We start from the raw sequence: 25,500 nt of genomic DNA, 5'->3' as shown, positions 1-25,500 counted from the left end.
TCATATCCGGTACTGCATTCCCAAAAAAGCTATGCCAAGATTCTGTTTTACAAAACACAGAAATGATAACCTATAAAGCACAATCTGATTCTATAAGCCATCTCACACTAGACAGACAGCTATACACACATTTGCCATTTTAAAAAATCCTGGACAACCTTCACTTTATGAATTATCTTTATTTTTAGCTATTATGCCTCTGCATTCTGTAATGTAACTAATGCAGTTTCTGTATTTGTAAATGTTTTACAAATATGCTACCCTCTTAAAAGAGCACTATTCATTCATTTAGTAATACTAATTTGTATATATTGTGTATTTTTATAAATATTTAAGAAGTAAAATATCTATTTTTAAGGAAAAGAGGATAGTTGTAATTAAATGCACGAATGACAAAATAAAATCATTTTTTCCTTAGAACTTTATCAACAATAGAAATAATATACAACAGGAAATAGCAAGCTACTGAGGCCTTGCTGAAATATTTCTTCTTGTTATCTTTGTCTGACAGCAAGAGATACAAAGCACTATAAGTTAGTGTCACGTGACATATAACAATTATTTGGAAAGAATACAGACAAAAAAAAAGCAGCTGCAAGTACTCTGTTGTCCAAACTGAGCAAGACATAACTCAGCAGTGTATAAACTTCTAATTCTAGATGCAATTCAACACAGCTAGAAATATCAACAGGTTTTCCACAAGCCAGAGCAAAGATAGATCTGAAAATTAAGTTCCCACACTGAAATAAGAACTCCAGTGAAGATCTTTTGAACTTCCAGGATTATAAAGTCCCCCCAGCATTAACAGCTGTCTCACACACCTGAGTTTCCCGTTTCTATTTTTTTAATTAGTTGTCCATAGCTATGAAAATATGGAGTTTTAACCACATACTACATGGACACATACAAAGTGATCACACTAAGCTATTAAGTAGTAACAGTACTTTTTAAGACCCAGCTTTTTCTGTGGTTGATGCTTCTCTATATAGTATTAAGATTTTGAGATGTTAGAAGTTTATTTTAAAACAAACAAACAAACCCTCTTTATATCATGCATTGGAAAATCAAAAGCCCTTGCATTAAAATTATCCTCAGATGAGAGAAAATTTTTAAGGCTCATTCTGGTTTTTGACTACTGCAGCTGTTGACTTAAGGAGGAAAGTACTCGTGTAGCATCTTGTTGTGCAGGTCTCTGTGCTGCCAAAGCGCTTCCACTTTAAACTGGAAGCATGAACAGGTATTTATTTACATATATTTTATCTCACATACAGGCACCTTTCTTTGTACTGAAAATCAGTATACAAAGCAGAACTCCCCAATTCTTCCAGACACCACAAAACAATCTTGCCACCTCACAACCCCATACAGCCTTCACTCATCCTGTGCAGCTACCTGCCTTTGCTGATTAAAGTTTCTTCAGTCCACAGCTGTATATTTAACAATGATTTTCCAGAGAAACTCACCTCCTTTTTCTACCCTGCCAAAAAAAAAAAAAAAGAGATAAGAAATAAACCAGTATTTGTGTGAATCTCCTATGCTGGGCTTTTTACCACGGGGAGCCCACCTGTTTCTGCCTCAGAGCAGCAAGGGAGACTCGGGCCCCCACCACCACTACGGCAAGTTTTGAGTGGAAGCTGCTGGGGTGTCAAAGGCCTAGGTCACGTCGGTGCCTTAACCCGGCTCCCTGCTCTCTGCCCACCCACCTTTCACCCCTCTCCCTGTGCCCTGCGATGCTCCCCTCTCCACTCTCAGCGCCTCAGCACCGCCCACCGCGGCCGCCGCCTCCTCACACGGAGAGGACCCACCAGCAGCAAGGAGGGAGGACGCCTCACACCCTCCCACGGGCGAGAGGGAACGCCCCTTGCCCAAAACCCTTCACCGCCCGCGGCACCAGAGCCTCCCGCGACCTTCAGCCTCCCTCCGGCAGCCCCGGGCGAGAAGCAGAGAGAGACAGAAATGGGCGCTCCCGCCGCCGCAGCGCCTCCCGCCCCCGAAAAAAGGCGGGAAACCGGGCGGATCGCAAAAAAGAGAGGGGGCGCATGCGCAGCACTGCCTGCCCCAGACCCGTTTAAACTTCACCTACCTTTATCTTTTTTTTTTTTTTTTTTTAATAAAAATGGCTTTGATTTCTTATTCAGACAACAAAAGTCAGCAAAATATCTTATGCTGTATCTAGGCTAGAGTATGATTCAGAGGAAGGAGTTTTCATTAAGTTAATGCCAACAGGCACTATTTCTCCAGTCAAATTAATTTTATACACTACATGCTTTAGGTTTCAGATTTTTCTACTGTTCTTACAGGATTTTCTGTCCCAAATCAATGAGGTATTTTACTTCAGAGAGTCAAATACAAAATACAAATTCAGAAAAATCCTAACACTCTCAATTTTCAATCTTCTCATTAACCTTAACAATTTGAGAAATTTTACTTAGTATGTTCTTAAGTTTTCACTGGGAGTGAATCTTCCTCACAGCAGCCCCCCTAAGTGCTGTTTTAGACTGGCGACCACACCAGCGCTGGTCACCAAAAAGCAAAGGGGTGTGCGAGCTACTGCTGGGCAAGGCCTGGGCAGCCCCGAGGCCTCGCTCAGTCCCCCCAGCCAGGAGTGGGGTGGGAGAGGGGAGCACCCCGGGGACAGCTGACCTGATCTGACTGAGAAGATGCTCCGTGCCCCACCACATCAGGCCCTGCAATTAAAGCTGGGTGAATCGCTCTTTCCACAGTGGCCGTTACTCAGAGAGTGGCTGGGGATGGGTCTGCTTTTGGGAGGTGGTAATTAGCTCAGTATCTCCCTTTGCATCACTTGGTTTTGTGTTTATTCGCTTATTAAACTGGCTTTACAGAATCACAGAATAGGCTATCTAGTCCAACCCCCCTGCGAGGAGCAGGGACATCTCCAACCAGATCAGGTTGCTCAGAGCCTTATCCAACCTGGCCTTGAACCTTTTCAGGGATGGGGCATCCACCACCTCTCTGGGCAACCTGTTCCAGTGTTCTACCACTTTCATTGTAAAAAATTTTTTTCCTAATATCTAATCTGAATCTACTTCCTCTACTGTATCTTGATCAACAAACTTTTATCACTTTTACTTTTCCAATTCCCTCCTGGGAATCCCGCTGGCAGGAGTGAGGGGCGGGGTGGGTGCCAATTGCCAGCACAATACCATTTACATCTCCTGCTTCGCATGCTTGCTTTTTTTTTTTCCAGGTACCGTGGACTCAGATTTTAGCAGTGATTTTCAATGAATGCTTCTCAGTAAGTTTATGCTACATCTTTTGGGCTTTTATTGCTGTAGTGAAACAAAATTACAAGAATCTACCTTCAAAACTTTGCTTAAACAAAAAGGAATTGTAATGACACCTGAGCTACTGCTGCCAGCTGTTTATTTATACATTAAGGCAGATTTTCTGCTGAAGTTAACTTTCAACCAAGTTTTTCCAGCTATTTTTATCTGAATGCCAAATATAATTTTAAAAAATTCCAGATCCTAGACAAACTTGAATCTACCTAATAATAGTTTGACTTCTAAGAAACTATCAAAGCTTTCTTGTATTTCTTGAAATGTTTAGTTTTCTGCTAGTCTGAAGTACTGTATATTTAAACTACTTATTTATATCCTACACTTCAGCATAATATATATTGTATTAATATAACCTTAATTAAAAGTGCCTGCATTTTTATAATGCTCAAAAGTTTGATTCTACTTTGAGAATCCATTCATGCTTCGACTTTATTAATTACTACTGTTGGAAGTTAAGGGGAAAAATAAGAACTTTTAACATAAGGATTCATAAGCATTAAATGTCTAATTTATCAAAATGGGTGAGTTTTTTGGTTTACTTAAACAGAAACAACAGACAAAACTTTTATCACATTTTAGTTAATTTCAAAGCAAACAGTATCTTACAATACATATGCACACTTTTTTTTACATCATCTTTTTACAAAAATTAATGCTTTTTTAATACTGGTAATACAATTAACTGAAGATACAACACCAAAAATTTCTGCTTGAAAAGATTCAGTATCCTTTCCCACATAAAACTGCACTATTCTGATGTCTCAGCAGAATACACAGCCAAACTCCGTTAAATTTAAAAACACTAAAGCTTGGTATGACAGTACAAATATTGTTTTCTGAAGTGAAACACTGCTCCCAGACATTGCTACATTAAAACAATTTGTTACCCATTCATATAGAGAGGCACTTTTGCTTTTATATTTACAATGCTTGTAAAATACTATACCTTGATAATTTTAGTTTGATTACAACCCTCTCTCTCTGTAATCAAGTCAAGAAATAATACCATTGTAATTCTTTGGAATATAATACACCAGATAAAAAGTATATTTCAAATAACCATTAGTTGTTCTTTTATTTTGTATTTTTTTTTATTAGCATAAGTTTGTTCCAAATCCCAATTAAATACTACAAAGAGGGGAATGAATTATTACTGTGCTTTAAAGAATGTCAACATCAATAAACGTACACTAAATCTAAGTGACAAGTCATATAATTCTCAATTTTCCCGTAGGGCTAAAAAGAGCAGCAACGATAGAAATTTGCAAGATGTTTCAGAATGCAAGATCAAGGACCTGTTAAGCTGATCCACAACAACTTTGCCTTCCAAGATTTTACCTAGTTGGCAACATCCACTGCAATAAATGCAGCTACTTTTCTTTAGGTAACCCTTTTTATAAAAAAGGATAACATGGCCGTGAACTAACAGTTGTAAAGTAAGATCTGTTGAAACCTGCCTATGTACAGGTTTCCTGCAATATTTTTTTTTTTTGCTGTTCTGCATTGTCACAGCTCCAGCAGCTTGTATAACATGAAGAGTACTGAGGAGATTCTAAGTGTAGATGCATGATTTTTTTTCCCCATATCAACATAGTTAAATGTCAAACCACAAAAGACACTTATGAGAGAGAGATTTTAAATGCTTATCACATCTTGAGGTAGACTGATCTCCAAAATAAAGCTCTTCTACACTTTGATCCGTTCATGACCAACTTCCTTTTGGATCCTTCTCCTTGGAAAAATCTTTCTTTTAAGTGCAATTAGCTGAGGAGAGAAAAAAATACAACAATTAATTCTCTACTAGGCTAGACATGCACAGCTGGTCAGGCTTTCATCCTAGAAGCTATAAACTCTGTACCATCCATATTAATTGAGTCAATACTGTCCTTTTTTTTTTTTCCCCACTGCACAGGAAGAAAGTTATTTACTCAAATTCATCTATTAGGCGTGCACATTTCCACTGGACTTCTAAATAACCAGAATAGAAGCAGAAAGTGAAAATTCCAGTATGGCTATATTGCGATTATTAACAAATTAATTTCTGTATTTAAGTTAATATAACACCAGGCTACATTCAGTTTCTAAAATATCAACACAAACATGGCATCTTAAAACAGTATTTATATACCTAGCTGTGCTAATGACTCCAGTACCACCTTCTAAAAACAGGTTACTAATAGACAGCAAGTTTTCTAATATATACAAAAGGCTGAAAATCAAGGGAAAGATTCATGCAAAAGTTACAGGGGGAAAAAAATAATAATCAAAAGCCAACCTTTCAAGAATTACACCCTCTTCATCAGACCACGCAAAGGATTACTTAAGGCCCCAACCTGCAAAGAATTACCCATATGATTTGTTCCATTGACTCCCTCTAAGTTTAGCAGGGTTAATCACATTCAAGAAAGCCATTTTAAGCTTGCAGAAGTGGAGGGTGTTTTTTTCCTTCAAGTAGGATCCAAAACCTTTTGAATTCAATGGGAGTCTTTGCAATTACTTAGGGATGAGATTTACATAAGGCCTCTAAATACCTTGAGATTCTCTTGAGGACCAGAGTATAAATTTTCTTCCTGTTAACTTACTTTGCACTTTTACCAATGTGTGTGTTAATAGTCCAAGAATTTCAAAAACAACTGCTGATTTTGAGCATCCAAGTTTAGCACGCTGATGATGGACTTCACAGTTACAAGGCACCTGAAAAAGGAACATCACTTTCCTTCTCCCAGTGTGACTCTCTTTTCAAGGAATCTCAATGCGATGACTTAAAAATTGAAGCAACCTAATCATTAGTCATTTAACATCTTTACTTCATTTATGAAGGAAAAATCCTAGATATTCTTCAAAACCTATTTAAAAACAATCAATTTTGTATTATCCTGAAGATACAGCAATCTATTAAGTGTTAGAGATTTGATAAGATATTCATTTTACCTGTTCAGCAAAAAATGAGATGACTGTAAATACAATAAGTGTTACTAGAACACAATGGGTCCAGAATTTGAGCTTGTCTCTATATGCCCTCCTGCACAAAGAAAGAAGGAAACAGAAAAACAGCTTCATATATTATAAATGCAAATATATAAACTTTAAGGAGTTTCCATGAAACAGGCAAATAAAGTTTTTTCCAGTACTTAAAAAAGTGGCTAGAAAGAGGACAGAGGCTCTCTATTCACAAAGAGCCACACGGAGAGGACAAGGGGCAACAGGTACAAGTTGGACTGGGAGAGGTTTCATCTTGATGTAAGAAATTTCTTTTCACAGTGAGAACAGTCATTCACCGGAACAACCTCCTCAGGAAAGCAAGGGAATCGCCACCACAGGAGGTTTTCAAGACGCAGCTGGACAGGGCACTAGATAATCTCATCTAGGCTCCCTTTCCCACAAAGTGTTGGACCACATGATCTTTCAAGGTCCCTTCCAGCCTGGGCTGTCCTATGATTCTGTAAAATATTTTGATAAACATGGATTTCCACCAGCACTTCAGCATGCTTTAACCCACCTGGTAGAAATCTGTTTTGGCTACAAACAAGTCAAAATAAAGTGTTCTTTTGAAGCTAACAAAGTCTTGATGGATGTCCTTAAAAAGGGAGCCAACAATATGTCTACTCCTCCAGCCTAAATTTCTACAGCTAACTGCCCCCCACTCCCTCTGCCACTGCTACAGCAGGGCTTGTAGCACTACAATCCCTGTTTTTGTCACCTACAATCCTTCTGATTTCTTCTACACTTCCTCTAATATTTTCTCTTTCCTTACTAACAGCTATTTCTCATAATTTGCTGACCAACAACAGAATTACTATACTACTCTTCTTGTCTAATTTTTACCACTATACCTGCCAGCCTTTTGCTTGTATTCTCAAATGAACTTTCCTTGGTTCTGAAATTAAAATACTATTTATAAAATGGCAAGAGGTAAACACACATGTAAGTTTCACACATTATGTAAAAATGAGACACATGTGTCTTTTCTGATGATTATCCAGTTCATTATTGCTATATGGCAGATTTAAAAAAAAAAAAAAAAATCACTTAGTGAGAAAGATCAGAGTTTATATGGCCCCTGTGCAACAGGCATTCCAACAATGGGGTTTTTTACATTTAAAGAAAACCAGAAGAAGTCCAGAATTACTTTAAAAAAAAATAATAAATTATTTGAAGTAGGTGAGGGCCAATCAATGAAATCTTAACAACCTTACGAGCAATGGAAAAACTGAAACACTGCAAACCTCAGATTTTAGCCCATTCAAATCTTTTCACAATATTTTCACTGTTTATTCCTTCATCACAATACTAGGCAAAAAAATTACTTGTACCAATATGTTTTATAATTTTATGCTATTGCAATACAACAACTTGAAGAGAACTTCTGTAACATACCATTCTTGGAGTTCATGCATGTGAAGGAAACGATTCCGATATTCCCTTGGCAGTTCAAATTGGGAAGGTATAGGAAACATAGATTCATAAAAATCCCTAAGCACCGCTTTCACTGTCTGAGCATCCTTATGATTGTGATCAATATTGTCATTTAGGCAGACAAATTTTCTAGAAAACAAGAAGTCTTTGTTAGAGTATTTGCTTTAATAATATGACAAAGGTACTGGCAAACCAAGAACTCAAACAGAATCTTTTTAAACAAAATTGATACAGTATCCTTTTAAAAACAAATTGATAATATCTGATACTGGTAATCAGTTTCCTTTTCACTGCATTTCTTACAAAGAATTTTATTTTAATTCTGAGAGCACCAAGGCTGACAGCGACTCAAAACCTCTGAGGAATCAAATGACAAGGCACGTTTCTCTCTTCTATTTATATAATGCTGCCATCTAATGGGCATTAGTATGCATCATCCCAGAGCCCACCACTGGATACAGACAGCAGGACAGGCAGCCAGCATGATGATATAGGTAAGGGGTTTTATAGTTTTAAATAAATTATGAGTAAAGTATCTTAAATAACAAAGTGAGCTCACTGTAGGAGTTAAACATACTAAATTATTAATATTTATTTCAGAGAAAGTCAACATAAAAACTACAGAAGATTGTACAAGAGAAGGCAAAGCTTAAGCTCCAGGCGTTGCGTTACTGAGGACACTATATAAACTGGGCAGAACATGACTTGAATCACAGATCCAAAGGTGAACTTGTATAATCAGCCAAAATATAAGCAACAGCCTGGACAGAATTTATATGGAAATCACTGTGACTAAATAAGCACACTCCCAATAATGCCTCTTGCAGAAAGTTATTTCTCATTTAAGAAACACACATGTAAGTTACTGCAAATTACTGAAACCAAAGTAGCAGATAGTGTGCTAGGCTGCTTGTGTACCCTTGGCCACTCTGACCTGGTGCTTGGCAGCAAAAATTCCCTTTCCCACATATGGGCAAGGTTATGTGCTTTATTTATATTGTGAGATACAAGACCCTTACATTTTCCCCAGAGGGAGAAACTGTATCTGGTGACATATGCCTTGTAATTGCTAACCTTTGTAAATAAGTAGTTCTGGTCAGCTGCATTCTCTATAGTATGGAATGCTCTTTCAAGGAGCAAAGTTCAGACTTCCTGCACAAAGCTGGAAACAAGCAGAACTCTACAGCATGTGAATCAGCCTACACGGGGCATTACCACTTTTCTTAAGTCTGTACTGAATCTAGCGTAATTGGTAACCTTGCTCTAGACAATGATGTGTGGAGGATAAACAGTCATTCAAATTGCTACATCTGAGAAGAACAAAATACGCCTCTCCTCTTCAAAGATGAGCAGGCTATGTCTATACTATCAAGTTATGCCACGCAAAGCAAGTAATACTATGCAAAGCAGCTGGTTATAGCAATCATATGTCTATACTCTAAGCATTTTGTGAGTTCACTCTGGACTATCCCTGACCTTGGACCCTTGGACTGGCAGCTCATTAGCCCTGGGAATGCAGTAGCTGTAGTCCTAGAGTGTATATCCCCGTTTAGCTTTATCTGAAAGAGATGCAGTTTACAGACTGAGAGGTTGCTACACATAGCAAACCAAAGCACAATCAGTGGAAGCAATGAGGATATTAACCTGTTTCAAATGGAAAGACTGTTTTAATCCATCCAAAAGAAATCAAATCTGAAATTCCTTTGGATATTCCAGGATTAATGCCCAGACAATTAAGGCTCAGTTTTCCTTAAGGATGCAAACCAAACATTTGAGTCAGATGAGTAAGTGAACAATACTTTTAGTTTATCCCAAAAGAGGCACTGAATACCTGTTTTTAGAGACTGTGTATAATTGTTGGTTTATATGCAGGGAAAACATGGCGAAGAGCAGGAAATGGCATGCCTACATAGCCATGAGAGCGCTCTCCTTTGCTAACAAGATATGACTACAGCACTGCACTATACTTTGCAGGAATACAGCTCAAGCAATTGATTCAACCTCACTTAATGAACCAGACAACAATCTGGGACTACAATACACTATTGCTCCTTCAATAAAAAACAAAACAAAACAAAACAACCAAAAACATAAGACATAGAGTCTCACGTTGAGGCCATAAGAGCATGCCAGTGCATCATACGAAAACTAGGGAAGATTCAAGACAGATCAGCTCACCTGCCTCATCTTGCCTGCTGAGGTTCCTGAGACAACAGACTAGACATCCTTACTGAAACACATCCTCACCTAAGGATGCAACCACTCCACAGAAGAGGCAGTTTCATTTTAAGTTGCTAGAAGGCCTCGATCCACTAGGCATACTCATACCACAACCGACACAGCATCAGGATCAAGTCTGACAGCAGCAACCACCCTTCAACATAAGAAGCCAGTGACTGCAAGCATGAACTTGAACACTGAAGGTGACAAACTCATGTCACATGCCCTCCTTCAGCCAAACAGAAGGTTTGAAATCACATTTACATTTCAAGAAGTCCTAGCCAGCAGATAAAAAGAAATGGAGGATAAATCGGAAGTGGCATGATGAGCTAGGGCACTGTCTACTTTTCTTTTGAGCTGGGTCATTGCGGGAACTGGAATACAGGAGTTACGTGGCCAGAAGGCACTCTTACACCCAGTGTAAGAGGCAAGTGAAAATCTGCTCTCTATCTACAAATGCAAATAATGGTGTAGCTTTACAGGCAGCTGAGATTACCCAATAGCTTGCTGTGACCTACAAGAGGAGATTCCCCTCTTGTAGGATACCTCCCCAAGTTATCTGGTCCTACTGTCCTCCTTGCTCTGCTTTTGACGCTTGTCAGACCCCTCCTTAAGACCAAACTCATTAAATTGGCAAAAAACTCTCTAGTTTTCTGAAAACAGAAGCAAGATAAAAGTGCACAATCAAGAGAAAAGAAGGAAGGAGAGGAGACGGGTGGAGACACTGTCTCACTTCTAAGACAGCTAGCTGTTAAATTATCGCACCATGTCTTGTTGAACCCCAGTCTTAGGCAGTGGGCTCAGGACTACAGTTAAATGCTTCTGTGAAGCATATTCAGATTTGAGTCTCAAATGCAAGGCAAAGAACGCTGTAAGCTGGTTGCTGTGAAATGTATTCCAGGACATTTATTTTCCCCATTTATCTCACAGTCATTTCAGGAGCTTAATTCAACACTACAGAGCCTACTCTCAGATTTGAGTATCTGAACCTTTCACCACTTCAAAGAGGAGAAACAGAGGACTACCTTCCAGCTCTGGATTATTTCTCAATAAATATTTTAAAAAATATTAATACCTCTTGCCATGTTGTTGCATAGCATGAAAGCATAATTGATACGCAAAACTTATATTGTAACAAAATAATTCACACCTAAGTTATATTTTAAAATCACTGTAAAAAGCAGATCAAAATAAAGATACCTACAATATAAACTGTATGCCCTCTAGAATGGCAAAAGTGAAAGCCTCAAAAATAGCTGAAGTTTAATACATTATCAAAGGTTTTAGACATATAAAAATGTAAAGAAATTAATGAGATACATTACAGAGAAAGCAGAGACTTAGCTGCAGTTAAATAGAAAAAATCAGAAGTACTTTTGGTTAAAATTGGTCTTACCCTGTAACACACAGTGTAGAAATCCACAGCAATAAATGATTTTTTCAACACAAACAGTTTAAACAGTTGAAGCAGAAAATTAAAGCCATCTCAAAACTTCATACAAATCAAGAAACAGGTTACCTGGGATTTTTTCGTATGTCATCCAGTTGACCAACTACATGAGAAACATTTGTGCGAATCATTTTGAAGGCAATTTCCTCTTCTCCCATGATTTCAAACCTTATTGTTAAAATAATATTTATATATTAGTAACCTAAAGTCAGGTTCAATAAATATTAACATTTTATTTGATAACTTGTTTCTAATCTGACTGGCCATCCTTCATTAGGATTTGCCATTTGCTTTCTATCAGTAAATTTACATTTTTCAGCTAATGCTCTTGCACAGAACCACTTTCCTGTAGATTTATTAGCAGCCACCTATAAACTGAAGAACTGAATTCTAATACAAAGTATATAAACTACAAGTTTCGGTGTAAGAGTAACAATTGATCTGAGAGTAGACATAACACTATGCCATCTACTTTTTTTTTTTTAAAGCACACATAATTTACAATTGTCATTTAAAATTACACTTCAGACATGAGAAAATACATTCTTATTTTCCAATCACCAACCCCAGAAAAATCTTAAAATAAAATTAGAGAAGCATATATAAAACTACAACCTTAAATACAAAAACCCCTTCCTCACTCAGCTTATCAATAACTTGCAAACAAAACAAGTATATGAAATGCAAAAGTATCATATAATCTCTGAAGGATATCTTGAGTCTGAAAAAGCATTTGACACTAGTTTAACAATCTTACTAGAAGTACCACACTTATCAAACTTACCTCCAGATAAGAAAGATGAAAAATATAAGAAAATACCCTGCCTGCTCCTTGAAGCCTCACCTGAGAACCTACTCCACTTACGAAGCTCACAAAATTAATAATACAATTATTTAATATAAAAGTTCAACAGAACAAAAGAGCAACATATATCCTAATGATATAAATACATTACTATAAATCAGTTTAAGCACAGCAAATCCTTGCCCCCGCCCCAACATTTTTCAATCTCATTTATTGCATCAGCTTTTGAGTTTTAGTGTAAATGCTCCTGGGAAGGGAATTATTTATAAAGCTTACAGCACAACTTGAGATACTATGAATTAATGTATAATAATGTCCAAAAACTGCCCTAAACAGCATCTGTAACCTTCCTTCATTCTACAGATTTGACTTCGTAGCCACTCCTGGGACAACTGCATGCTTCAGAGACCATCACCCTCCCCTGCCCAACGCTGCTGGTGAAGTAACGGACAGGAGACAAAGCTGTAAGCCCCACACCAAACAGCCTCATTGGCAAGCAATTGGTTTGCAGGTTTCAGAGAAGACAGATCTGAGAGAATCTGCATGTTGGGCAGTTCTATGCAAATAGAATTATTCAAACCCTTAGTCATGATCATAGGTTGCCCTATCCTTTCCAAAAGGGGACCGAAACCCTTTTCTTGTCCACCTTCCTCCCCACCTGTCACTCCTTGCAGGAAAACTACAAGGCAGTTAGGCCTAAAACGCTTTTTCTGTTCTTCTCATTTTTTAAGCTTCAGTAGAAGAAAGGATGAAGCACATTTATAACTTCTAGGTCTGAGATAGACTCTTTTCTCCTTTTTAATGGTACTTTAACTGCCCTCACTCACTACATAAAGTCAATGTATGTAGCCATCTAAAGACAGTCTGGCTTACTGTTGTATAACAAAAATTAGGATCTGGCCCAAGATGACTCAAGTAGTGTGGAAATATTTAGTCTACTAAATAAGAAACTGAAAAAAAATCACATCATTCTGCACAATGAAACATACAGAAATAGGTATCGGTTGTGTTTCTTCAGTTCCACCATTAAAATAAATTGAGCTAAGATTTGTTAACATACACATACAATCCTTGGTCAGGTATGTATTTATACCTCTTATGGCTTTACAAAACCTAGCACAGCTTTTCACAGGACTGTAACAACATACCTGTATTTGTTTTTGTCCTTGTATGCCTTACGAATTCTGTCAGTCACAGGTTTGCAATTAGTCACTAGGTTTTTTGTTACTGGCGGCTGGAAGAAAAAAATTGTTTAGATTATAGGTTACTGAAAACTGTAGTGTCTGTTATAAAGATGTACTTTGTGCAGAATGAAAAGCACTAGTTTCTTCATCAACTGTTATGGGGAAAAACAAAAAAGATACTGTGCATAACATTATTATTTTCTATGCATACAAATATTATATAAAAATACAGATTATTTTTTGGCAAAAACGTTGCAATTTCTAGATTTCATCCTCAATAAAACATTCAAAAATTGTAGCTCATTTGACAGCTGTCTGACATTCCTCTGGTAGAGGTCACCAGTAACACTGGCCAGGCAAACTCTGTAGAACAACTGACACACATTAGGCCTTATTTCTATCACAAGCTATGATGAAAATTCTGGGAAAGAAAATCTCTATTCTCAGGGGATATTTCTATGGTAGTAGACACATTCCAAGAAATTTAGCTGTAGCAGACAACAGAAGTAGAAATAACTTAGGCCTCTGTGCTAAACACAAATACTATTTTGTCATTACTGATAACATTAGTACACAGTAGACATTACTGCTTAGATTAGTAAGTAGATTTTACCAACTCTCTAAAAAGATTAAAGGAATTTGACATTGTTCCCAGCCACTGAGATTTATTTTTAATCCCATCTTAAAACATTCATGGCAGCCATTCTTCAGTGCTACTCTTCAAAGTTTTTACTTCACAGAATTTTGCAAACTGAATCACAAGTCACAAAGACGCAAAATGAAGTAAGGCTATACCGGATGTAATATCCTCAGACTGTGCAGGATTCTCAAATCCACCCTTCCATTTATTCAAATCAGGCTGACAGAATGGCTTTATATAGAACTTTGCTGGAATTCAGACTTAGGGGAAAATATTTTAAAAAGCTTGTAACATAATCTGGTAAGAATACAAGGCAGGATATGTGTCCAGAGGGGAGGGGAAAGGAAAAAAAAAAGAAAAAGAAAAAAAAAATAATAAATGTCCACACACATTGTAGGTCTCTATACTATGCTTTGCATGTGTTGGGGATCAATAATGCTCTTCTACTACCCAACAGTTCACAATCTGTGCTCATCAAAATTATTTTTGCTTTGATACAGTATTGCTTTGAAGTTATAAAACACAATGTCATCAATTTGGCAAAGTAAATGCACACGTTTTTCAAATGCATAGGTTGATGCAGAAATTAAATTCTCATTGTAAAAGAAATTCAGGCATTAGTATCAGATCTAAAGATTCCACAATCCCAAATTCCAGCAGATGAGAATTTAACTGCTAAAAGAGAAACTAAGGATTTAAATTCTTAAGGAACTTCTAGCCTTAACACCTCAATTTTCACAGAATGGTTTAGGTTGGAAGGGACATCGGGAGCTCATCTGGTCCAACCCCCCTGCTCCTGCAGGGCCACTTAGTGCCAGTTGCCCAAAAGTATGTCCAGATGGTTTTTGAATATCTCCAAGGATTGAGACTGTCCACAAATGGGCAACCTGCACCAGTGCGTGGTCACCCTCACAGTAAAAAAGTGTTTCCTGAAGTCCAGAGGGACATCCTCCCATGTTTTCAGTCTGTGCCCATAACCTCTTGTCCTGTCACTGGGCACCGCTGAGAAGAGCCTGGCTCCATCTTCTTTGTGCCCTTCCTTCAGATATTTATATTCCATTGATGAGATCCCCCCTTGAGACTACTCTTCTTTAGCCTGAACAGTCACAGCTCTGTCAGCCTTTCCTCATAAGAGAGATGCTCCAGGCCCTTGATCACCTTCATGGCCCCTCACTGGACTCCCTCCAGTATGTCTGTGTGTGTATGGGAGAGCTCATCTTCGGCTGTTAAAAGAACTTAGTCTGAAGCCTTCAAATTAGGAAGAATTATTCTAAAGATGTCCATCTGATGGTTTGGTGTTGGTTTTGGACTTTGTTTTGTTTGTTTTTAAATAAATGGGTTATAATTCAGATAAAGACTTATCAGAAAGTTCTAGTCAGAGAGGTATTGGGTTTACTGCATTTTCGTTCACAGTAGTGAGTTTTCCTAACAAGAATGACTTTTAAAATTCAAAATATAATAACATTCCAAAGCTCTGCTTTTCTCTGTTTTTGAAGGTAATTAATGGCTTTGTAAGTTAGGAAGTAGCTTGTAAAATTTTCATTTTACAACACTTCATGTACACACAGGTAGAAATTTTGGTAAATACTTTCCTTCTAGAAATCAAACCAGCTTTTCAAGCACAGTAAGTTCATACTCATGAAAGACACCAAGCACCTTTTAAGACCAGTGTTTCTTACCAGATTGGGATCATAATATGCTTCCTGAGTTGGTGGAATGACATGGATCTGAGTGATGTTGGCAGGAAGAGCTTTAGAGCAATTTATTAGCATTTGTTCTAGACCTGTCAAATCCTAACAGAAAGAGAAGGAAAAATAAATAATCCTGTTCTAAAAATCAAGGGTGCATAAACATATTTAATATTACCTACACAACAAATTTCCATGTTACTGTTGGAAAAAGACGACTTAATATTCAGCAGACCCCAATTCCATAACTGCCATTTAAAAATTAAAACCACACCTTTACTGATGATGTCAGGACAGTACAGAATTCCCAACCCACCAGTGCCATATTAAATCCCAAATCAAGCAAAAATTCCTCTCTGTAAAGCAGAAAGTTTGTTCTCTGCCAACTGTCTCTAAGAGTGTAAATTCTACAAAGACCACGTGTCTGTTTATCAGGTTCCTAGAAAAACTGAAATGCGAGTCTTTGTACATGGTCATAGTATTTACTAGGATGACTCCTCCTTTGCTACCCTTTTTCCTTACTTCTTTCTTTAGCCCACAAGTTCCTCAGGGCAAGGACTGTCTTTTGCTACGTGCAAGAACAAGAGTAACCACAACAAGATCCCACTCTTCACTGGTAAAAACCACTGTGAACATCTTTTCTGTCAAACTCATACTAATTGCTTTCTTGAACTCAGACACCAGTGATCCACTTTTCTGATGCTGCTAGAACTCAACTTAACTGTTGACTCCATATAACAATGATAAAGCAGAACATAATGTTATACTTTCCTGGTAAAATTTAAGAATTGCCAAACGTTACAAGCAAAGTTAAATAAAGATTTGACTCATTTTAATACAACAGTTTTGCACTTTAAAACTGAAGTTACTCTAAAAGTTACTGCTGAGGAAAGAGTACCTGCAAACTTAATGGTAGTTCATGGATTCTCGTGGCCAACGTGCGAATCTCTCGGTCAGACAAAATGCCTGACTGGTCCGTATCAACCTCATCAAAGATCTGAGAAATGTTCAGTGGCTGAACTGCACTCATAAGATAGTAGAAATATGAAAAAGCAAACTGCATATCTTCCGAGTGTCGCACTTTGTGAAATGATGTCTTGTCAAACTCCTCAGGAAACCTATATAAGAATGTAAACCAACTTAGTACTCCTGTTTCTTAAAGCAAAACATTCCTTACCTAAAAGCAAATTCCCACCTAGAATTTTAAAAAGTCCTCAAAAGTCTCCTTATTTTAGCACAACTATCACGTTGTAATAAATTCCCTATTTCCTTTCTCAAAATATAACTTTAATCACATTGGAAAATAGCTGCAGAAAAGCATCAACAGAAAGATACAGTTACCTACAGTTTTATATTATTCCAAACAAAGACATACTCACATATCCTGTAGCTCTTGCATAACGGTGCGGTCAATCATGTGAGGCATATGAGCAGGGACTTTCCGAGATGTAAATCCAAATTTGCTGTTTAAAAGCTTATTTACATACCGAAGGGAATCAGCAAATGTATCTTTCAGCTGCCTTCCAAAATGTTTACCATCAGTTAAGTATGACATTTGTTTGAGTAATGACTCCTCTTCCTAAACAGCAGGACAGGCATAAATCAAGGTTACATTACCAAGACCAAAAACATTAAACATTTAGGAAAAAATGACATTTCAGTCAGGTGCCAACTCTTTCCAATATATGAAAATGGAAAGAGAGGTTTTGAATATTCCTTAGTTTTCTCTTTAAAAAACAGAAGAGAAAAGGTAACCTTTTCCTTAAAATTTTCATGCTTTGGAGGAAAAGAATTCTATAAAATACTTCCTTAATATTTATGCTCTGACACTTCCCCCACACACAGAGCCCCTGTTTGTTATCGGATTTATTTGTAATATTGCCCTTTTCTGCTGATCATTTATCCACATTTGATAAACTGAAATTCTATGAATATAAAGATTCCTCATGCAAAATCCAATCTCAGATGAACAGAAAGAGGCAGCCTTTTAAAAACACAGCCCCTTTCCTATATCCAGTAGTGCAAAAGCAGTTGCTACCAACTGAAGCACAGTCTCTATCTTTTCTTCTAGAGGTTTTCAAAACTGCCAAAATGCTTTGGCTGGAAGCAGAAGCAGCTTCCTACATGTTTTCTTGACATGGTCTGGATATTCAGTTTTCTTTGCAGACTTTTAATTTAACTTCTAGAACCCAAGTATTTACCATTATACATTTATTTTACTTTTTTTTCTTTTTTTCTTATAAACTGGATCCATATTTGCATAAATGCAATCAAAACAAAATTTAAGCTTTCTGTTTTAGTGCTACATCTGAACATCAGCACTCTGCCAACATACAATGAACAAAAAGTGAATTTGACAAAAAAAAAAAAAAGCAGTAATGGCTTTCATCTTTTGCCACCTAGCTAAGAAAGGCCCAGATCATAAACAAATTAGATTTTATGTGAAAAGTCAAAAGGAGCTTTCAAAAAAACTCAATATTTGCCTCAAAGACAAGACACATTCCAAATATCTAAATCATATTAACAGTATTCCACTAAATGCAGAAAGATGCAATTATTCCAATAAGCAATGATGTTAAGATACTCACATCAAGAAGGTCCTGGAAATATTTCTTTTTCTCCCATGGCAAAAAGCCTGGGTAACTTCCAGCATAAGACTGTAATTTTCTTCCCACTAGTCCCTCTCTTACATTTACATCCACCTGCACATCCCCTTTTCCTCCTTCCATTCCCTGTGCATCTTCTCCAGTATGTAAATTCCCAGTATGTTTTGATTTCTGGGTTTCCCTTAATATGAGTGCATTCAGTACTTTTTCTCGAGTTTCATTTTTATTTCCTATGCTCTGGGCTGGAAGTGTGGATTTAGGCTTTACTTTATAAACAGGTTTATTTGTGTTCATTGTCACAACAGTCCCCTTTGTTCCTAAAAGCCTGGAAGGAACTTCGTCGTTTGCTTTCATTGTTTTTATTTTGCCATCGTTTACATCTTTAGAAGGCTTCTGCCAGCTGGTACGGTTCTTCTGATCTTCTGAACTACTGTGCACACCCTTCTTTTCCAGGCCTATAATACTCTTTACTGTAGTTAAGAACTGGAAAGGTCTCAGGAGAGCAGCCTTGGATAGGTTAAATCCTTTCTGAGTTATATCACCATTTAGTAGTTTTAAGTCCAGGTTCTGCAGTGCTAGCTGAACATCTTCAGGAAGGAGAGACACATTTACTGATGGTATTATCACCTCTTCATGTAGGCTGTCTTTTGTGCCATTTCGATGTCTCTTGACTCTTGGAAAGCGTTTTTCTTCAGGAATATCCTCAAATATCATTTCAGCTTCTGGTATTGGAGTTATAGTTTTAAAATCAAAGTTAGATTTTTGCATGGAAGTTGTGTTCAGTTTTGGTTCCTCTCTAGTATCAGCTTCAACAGCTATCTGCATTTTAAACTCTTCATCATTTGTATTCAGAAACGTAAGGTTAAAATAGATCACAGTTGCATTCATGCCACTATGCATTATGAGGTGGATAGTCTTCCATTTGTTAGCAACTGAAGCATGTCGGATAATTGGATTATCACTGTATGAACCCTCAATTCCTTTCTTGGCTATTTCGCTGAAGCTGAAATAGGGCAGACATTCACCTTTGGGAATAACATAGTAGGTCTGATTAAGCTGAAGCGTCACCTTGTACATTTCTTCAAAGTGATCTGGGAAAAAAAAAAAAGAAATAACAATTTTCTGTCAACTTGCAGTGTGACACTTATCTTTCAGTATTCTTTATTTGTAATATACCCAGCCACATTCACTATATTAGCAGGAAGACAGCTTATTGAACACTTACTGTGCCTTCCAGTTTCTTGCTCACCTATCTTTAATAATGAATGACTACACTAGAAAATACTCAGATATATAAAGCTGCCAGACATTCCAGTGCTGTGTGGCTCATTATCATGTCACCTAAAATTATGTATCAGTCATAAGTAACATGACCATCCTACATTTTTGCCACATTTTAGTAGATTAATGTTACAACAGTTGGATTTCACCACTACACTGCATTTTGATTTGAGACTTCCAAAATCAGATAGGCTGAATCTAACTTCTCCCTCTCACAGCAAAAGACAGATTATCTGTTAACTCTCACATGAACAAAACCTCACTGCCAGCAACAGAACTGGCAGGAACACATTTGTCTGAGCTGAGATGCACAGGAGCCTCTACTCTTCCAAACAGGCTGAATTATTCCATTTCTGTTCCCCTGCCTGTACCAGACAGCACTCTCAATCACTTCATTCACTTCTGCTAGTCTTTTGTACCAAAATAAACTTCAGACAATTTCACAGGTGACTCAAAGTAGCCTTTGGCAAGAGCCCAGAGCCAGGCCTGAACTCATGCTGTCAGCACCAGAGAGGTTCTTTAAATTTCTTAACCACTACAGGCATCATCAAGTCAGCTGTCCTTATTCAAGTAAAGACTGTTTGTGCAACTGAAATGTAATTTCTCCATTTAAAATGTAAGCCTTTTGGGGCAAGGAGTTTGATGCTTGCTGCTCTGTAAAGTATCAAGCACCCTACCCATGCTTGGTCAATAATGGTTTTATTAAATAAAGCAGCATGCAATACTGATTCAAGTTTGGATGACTGAATACAAGAAGCATCTGACTTTTTTTCTTCAGCTGCAAACAGCTCTTCAGACTTTGTACAGGGCATCTTAGCCCAATTTGAGAGTAATGATGAACCAAAAAGGTCAGGCAATTCAAGAGGATCCCTACAGAAATGTGTTTACATACCCTGGCCACAGTCACCAGCATCAAATCCACAAGAGAGGACATTGCAGGCTTGATCACAGAATTTGTCTGCTAGCCAGGAATTAGCACAGCCTTGGTTACAGTATGAAACACCACTTATTCCTGCACCAAATTGCCACGGTGGTCCATTCCCGATACCTCCAACTACACCTCCACCGGCAACATAGCGACTACCCCCACTGTTACCTATAGGGAGAAAAAAGAAAAACAAAGAACCCCAGTCATTTGAAGTACTTAGTTCTGAGGAAAGACATTTTAAGCCACAGTGTTAAAACTAGACTGAAGAGTCGACAATCTTATTTATCACCAGTGAAATTTAAACAGGGCAAATGCTAACTAGGCATCTGTGAGTTAGTGTAAAATCTATAGTGTGCACAATTTCACTGCAGAATTTTAGAAATCAACTTAAAATTGCAACAAAAACTCCAACATATTTTGTCTTAACTTCAAAAAGGTAAGCAGAAAACTGATTTACTACTTCTTGTGCTTGCAGTCTTGACTTTACAGCCCCCTGGAGTGGTATCACTTCCTCACTCCCAAAGCATCACTTCATTTTCCTACCCTGCAGTCCTGAAAATTTGATCCAGAAACTAATGATGCAGCTTCAAAGTCCTGTTGTTATTTGGATTCTGAGTTCAAATAATAGAGAATATTGTATATGCATTCTACAATACTAGATAATAGTAGTAGTAATTTGAATTTCAAAAACCTTCCTTTCAGCTAGTCAGATTTGGTACCCAAAGATTTTCCTATGCTCTACTATTTGCTGTAATTTTCCATAGAAATTTGTAGTTTGCAAGAAATAAAGTTTTCATCTGTAAGTCAACCTTTTTGAATTATCAAAGGAGGCAAATTTTATAGTTACAGGAGAATGACAAATTACAGAATTCTTCTTGTAAGAAAAAAAACCAAACAGTTCACTTTTTTTCTAAATTTAACATTGCTGTCTTACCAATGCAATCACCTCCATCCCAATCACATGCTGAGTTATTACAGGCTTTATCACAGTAACCATCTTTAATCCATGAACCAGGACATCCCTCAGCACAGTTTGGCACAGGCCAAGTCAAGTAAACCTGGAACAACATTACAGTCTGAGTCCAGGACTGGCAAACAGAAGTCAACTGAGTTTGTTTCTTGGAATACAGACCTAAAATAACTCCTTCCTGTCTATAGTGCCTTAAGTATTCACAAAGCTTTAAAAACAACATTTGAAGCCTATCACCTGTGAAGTAAATGTTATTCCTTTCAAGCAGAAGGAAGAACTGAAGAAATCCCAAGGCCATAAAGTTAAGGCAGCAATAGTCAGAACTATAAAGCAGGACTTCCCAAATCTACTTCCGCAAACCATATTCCAGTGAAAATTCCTATTTAACCTTTTGTCAGATAAGAAGGGAGAACTTAAACTCTGAAATAACTGTACAGTTCACTTGTTCTCCTGACTCAAAATGTTTCTTCATTACTAACCAGTCATGAGATAAGCAGCACATGTTGAACATAATCCCTGAAGCATCTGATCCTCTATGATTTAAATAATCCTAAGAATTGCCAAGATGAAAAAAAGTGTGTGGGTGTGTGTATTTTCAACAGGAGAGGCACTAAAAACCACACACGTTTTCCTTTAGGCCTTATTGTTTCGGGATATTTGCAGCACATTTTCTACTGAAACACTCACGCATCAGTTTATCACATACAACATTGCACCTAAGCTGACTTTATCATAGTAACTGAGAAGAATACTGAATAACAGTAGAAACGCGCTAACAATATGAGCAATTTTGTGTCTATGTCCTAAAGATGTAAAACAACTAAAAGCCTTCTAACATCCTCAAGTACTAAAACAGTGTGCTGATTTTGGCTGGGAGTTAATTTTAGGGTAGCTTAAACTAATTTTGTACAACACTTCTTTGTGTGTGCACATCTGCCTGCATGAAGTGTTTAGTTCAGTGGTCTCTTGTGTCTTGTGTACTTACTGCTTCATAAATAATAAACATAAATCTTGATCTACAAGAGCGACATTGAGGAAAAAAGAATTAAGTTCATGGATGAAAACTCTGCTGGCAACCAGAGTCTGCATGACTATTGCTAAGCCTTCCTCAGCCTGCTTTCCTTACTTAACCCTAGTCGTTGATAATAAGTCTGTTGAAAGACTGAATAACTTAATATTCATGAACATGCAACAATATATCTTCTAGTAAATAATTATATATATATATATATATATGATTATATAGATTGGGCAAAGACATCATGCATATCTGGAACAGAGGTAATTAATGGTAAATTTTAGTATCAGACCAGTTTGAATGGCATCTGACCTCAACTGTTCCCATGGAAGAATTGATTCTGTTCTGTTTTGAACATTTCCCACAGAACAAAAAGAATTTACGGAGGGAAGACTGACAGCCGCCAAACATCATATCAGCCTTAGCCGCGCTCCAACAGAAAGTGGGAGAATTACAGAACTACACTGATAAACTAAAGCATGAAGCCTCACAGAGGAGCCATTATGCTGCCAAAAACCTGTGAGTGAATATAAAGTAATTCCGCAATCCAAACGTCAACACAGCACACACACAGAAAAAAGACAGAGCCCTCCCAACTCTGCACCTTTGCTAACAATTGTCTAGTTAAGAATAATGAACCTACAGAGGCAAAAGAAGGAGCAGGGAGTGAATGGAAATATTATATTTCCTTTACCTTTCAAAGTAGTATTTATTTGATTTTCACAATATTAGCACAGAAAAGCCTTACATCTGCTTCTGTTAAAAATCCCTTCATAATGGCTTACCTTTTGACCTTTAGAGTGACTGTAAAAATCATCAGGCCAAACATCCTTCCCAAACATAACATCATCATTGAGATATATAAACTTCTGAGAGAGGCCGCTGATACGATGAATGTGACTTTCAATAGCTGGTGAACTGAAGGTAGGCAAGTGACTCACATTCTGAAATATTTCCTAAAACAAAAAAGCCCCAACAACCCCAAACAGTTTCAGAAGGCAAAAATAAACAAAAAAACCTCCAAACTATAAAAGGTCAGTCACATCAGATATATTTGATACCTACTAAAAAAACAAAACAAAAACAAAAAAAAAACCACAAACAAGAAGAGACATGAAATATAAAAAGTGAAAATATTAACTATTTCAGCGAAAACAAAACAAAACCACAACACATTTTCCCACACAAAACCATTTTCAAGTCTGCTGCTTAACTAAGAAACTCCACCTGGTTCAATGCAAAGACACAAACTCCTCTTTCACTGGGTACTGGACCAAGCTCAGTGTACACATATGCACACTTTTCATGCAGTATAGGCTGCAGGAAATTTCAAGCAAGCTGAGCCTGTTCCTGCACTCAAAAAGTCAGGATTCTTCCATCTCTTTCAAGTAGCTTCACAAGCACAGAGCAACAGAAGTTGAATTAGTATCTTGTTACCGCTGAGGTTGCTCAGGGCTCCTACGGCACGTCCGGATAGAAAAATTACCCCTAAATTCATAGTAAGAAGCTACTAGAGCATTTTTGTTTCACTTATTCAGGAAACTCGAAGCATTTCCTTTCTCTTTTTAAATAAGCTTTTTAGAATGCATAGCTATATTTTTGCAGCTGAGTTCCAGTAATTGTAATCCATCCTGTCTCAGCACAAGCTTATTAAGTTATTACTGGTCCTGAGAGACTGTTTATGGATTCAGATTACATTTTCTTCTCCCCAGGTTTTTTATAAATAGACTTTACAAGGAAATTAGACATGGGTATGCATTAGCAGAAGCCTAGTATTTGGAGAAGTGGACTAAATGAAGGCTTGATATATATTCAGTTATCTGCTTAGCCAAAATACAAACACATACTGGGGTTTAACAAAACCATGGATGAGACAGGGAAGAGGTGGTCACTTCTACCTTCCAAATAAATGCAGCCTTTACCTGAAAGGTGATAACTACATTGAAAAACAAACACAGAATCTTTACTAGTGACACTTTCATGCTTGTTTCAGGTTTTTGCTGAGGTTTTTTGTTTGGCTTTTGTTTGTTTGGCTTTTACCTGATGTGTCACTATGGTTATCCGAGGATTATCCAGGTTAAGCCAGGAAGGAATCTGCCCATTAGTGACGATGAAAATATGTCGTACCCAAGGGGCATGTCTCTCTATTGATCGTAATGAGTATCTCAGCTCCTCATTATCTTCAAAACGGCTGGCAGAAATATCTTCATCCTGCTTAGACTATAAAAAGATAAAATCCTTTCTTAGATTTTAAATAGAACATTCAAGTTCTGATCCAGCTGGGTAACAACAGTGTGCTTGCATAAGCATTTGAGGACTTCGAGATTCAAAAATAAGAAGTATGTTGATCAAGTACCATTATTCTTCTAAAGGATCATATTCTGAATTAAAAAACACACCCTCCTGTTTTCCTGGATTATTAGTCTCAATTATTTCCTGATCTTGATCAAAAGCCAAGTTGCATTTCAAATCTGTAACATCACCTTTGAGAAATCCAATTTTAAGAGGCTCAGGCCTTCCAAGTATATTGCATCATAAGCCATATATAAATGTCACTTAATATAGATACAGTGGCAGTGTCATGATGTAGCAGCTCTTGAGTTATCCCCTGCTCTTTTATTTTAAAGAACTTAAGTAGGAGAAAATTAACAGAATGAAGCCTAATATTTGCAATCAAATAGCTAAATGTTTACATATGTTTTTGTTAAAAAGCCAACATTTGAATTAGAAGCTTTTCTGGTAAATAATAAAATTAGGTTACATGATAATGTAACATATGTTTCTTTTCCCATTTATTAGAACTTAATGACCTCTTCTAAAAACAACAATTAAGGCTGCCTAAAAGGACCATTTCTAAAAGAAGTATACCCAACTGAAACAGGAAACTCAAGAAAAAATTGAATGTATGACAATTACCATTTTCACTGCAGATTCTACACACTGTAAGTCTCCTCTTCTAGTATGTACAGTAACACAGCTTACACATCCTCAG

The 25,500-nt window shown here is 37.3% G+C and overlaps 2 protein-coding genes across 7 annotated transcripts in view; one reads left to right on the top strand and one right to left on the bottom strand.

The window, feature by feature from the left end:
• The window catches only part of CHPT1 (choline phosphotransferase 1), a 41,195-nt gene extending 34,337 nt beyond the window's left edge, over nucleotides 1-6,858 (top strand). For 2 of the 3 annotated variants that reach the window (XR_015259343.1, XR_015259346.1), the window contains 2 exons: nucleotides 3,209-3,256; nucleotides 4,537-4,999. The gene's annotated coding sequence lies outside the window, so the exon portion shown is untranslated. Of the gene's footprint in view, nucleotides 1-3,208; nucleotides 3,257-4,536; nucleotides 5,000-6,563 lie in introns of those variants that run through there. The other variant, XR_015259347.1, reaches the window with a different exon arrangement.
• The window catches only part of GNPTAB (N-acetylglucosamine-1-phosphate transferase subunits alpha and beta), a 49,167-nt gene continuing 27,528 nt past the window's right edge, over nucleotides 3,862-25,500 (bottom strand). For 2 of the 4 annotated variants that reach the window (XM_086754415.1, XM_086754431.1), the window contains 13 exons: nucleotides 24,549-24,728; nucleotides 23,294-23,464; nucleotides 21,455-21,578; nucleotides 20,485-20,688; nucleotides 18,294-19,402; nucleotides 17,085-17,284; nucleotides 16,604-16,823; nucleotides 15,697-15,810; nucleotides 13,342-13,427; nucleotides 11,458-11,556; nucleotides 7,680-7,847; nucleotides 6,234-6,324; nucleotides 3,862-5,066 (listed from right to left, as the gene is read on the bottom strand). In XM_086754415.1, the coding sequence (XP_086610541.1) occupies nucleotides 4,989-5,066; nucleotides 6,234-6,324; nucleotides 7,680-7,847; nucleotides 11,458-11,556; nucleotides 13,342-13,427; nucleotides 15,697-15,810; nucleotides 16,604-16,823; nucleotides 17,085-17,284; nucleotides 18,294-19,402; nucleotides 20,485-20,688; nucleotides 21,455-21,578; nucleotides 23,294-23,464; nucleotides 24,549-24,728 (2,844 nt within the window). In that variant the 3' untranslated portion in view covers nucleotides 3,862-4,988. Of the gene's footprint in view, nucleotides 5,067-5,577; nucleotides 5,636-5,666; nucleotides 6,149-6,233; nucleotides 6,325-7,679; nucleotides 7,848-11,457; nucleotides 11,557-13,341; nucleotides 13,428-15,696; nucleotides 15,811-16,603; nucleotides 16,824-17,084; nucleotides 17,285-18,293; nucleotides 19,403-20,484; nucleotides 20,689-21,454; nucleotides 21,579-23,293; nucleotides 23,465-24,548; nucleotides 24,729-25,500 lie in introns of those variants that run through there. The other 2 variants (XM_086754423.1, XM_086754439.1) reach the window with 2 other exon arrangements.

This window comes from Chlamydotis macqueenii, chromosome 1 (assembly GCF_036417535.1).
Source record: "Chlamydotis macqueenii isolate bChlMac1 chromosome 1, bChlMac1.mat, whole genome shotgun sequence".
NCBI lineage: Eukaryota > Metazoa > Chordata > Aves > Otidiformes > Otididae > Chlamydotis > Chlamydotis macqueenii.
This window is presented reverse-complemented; position numbering and strand designations above follow the sequence as displayed.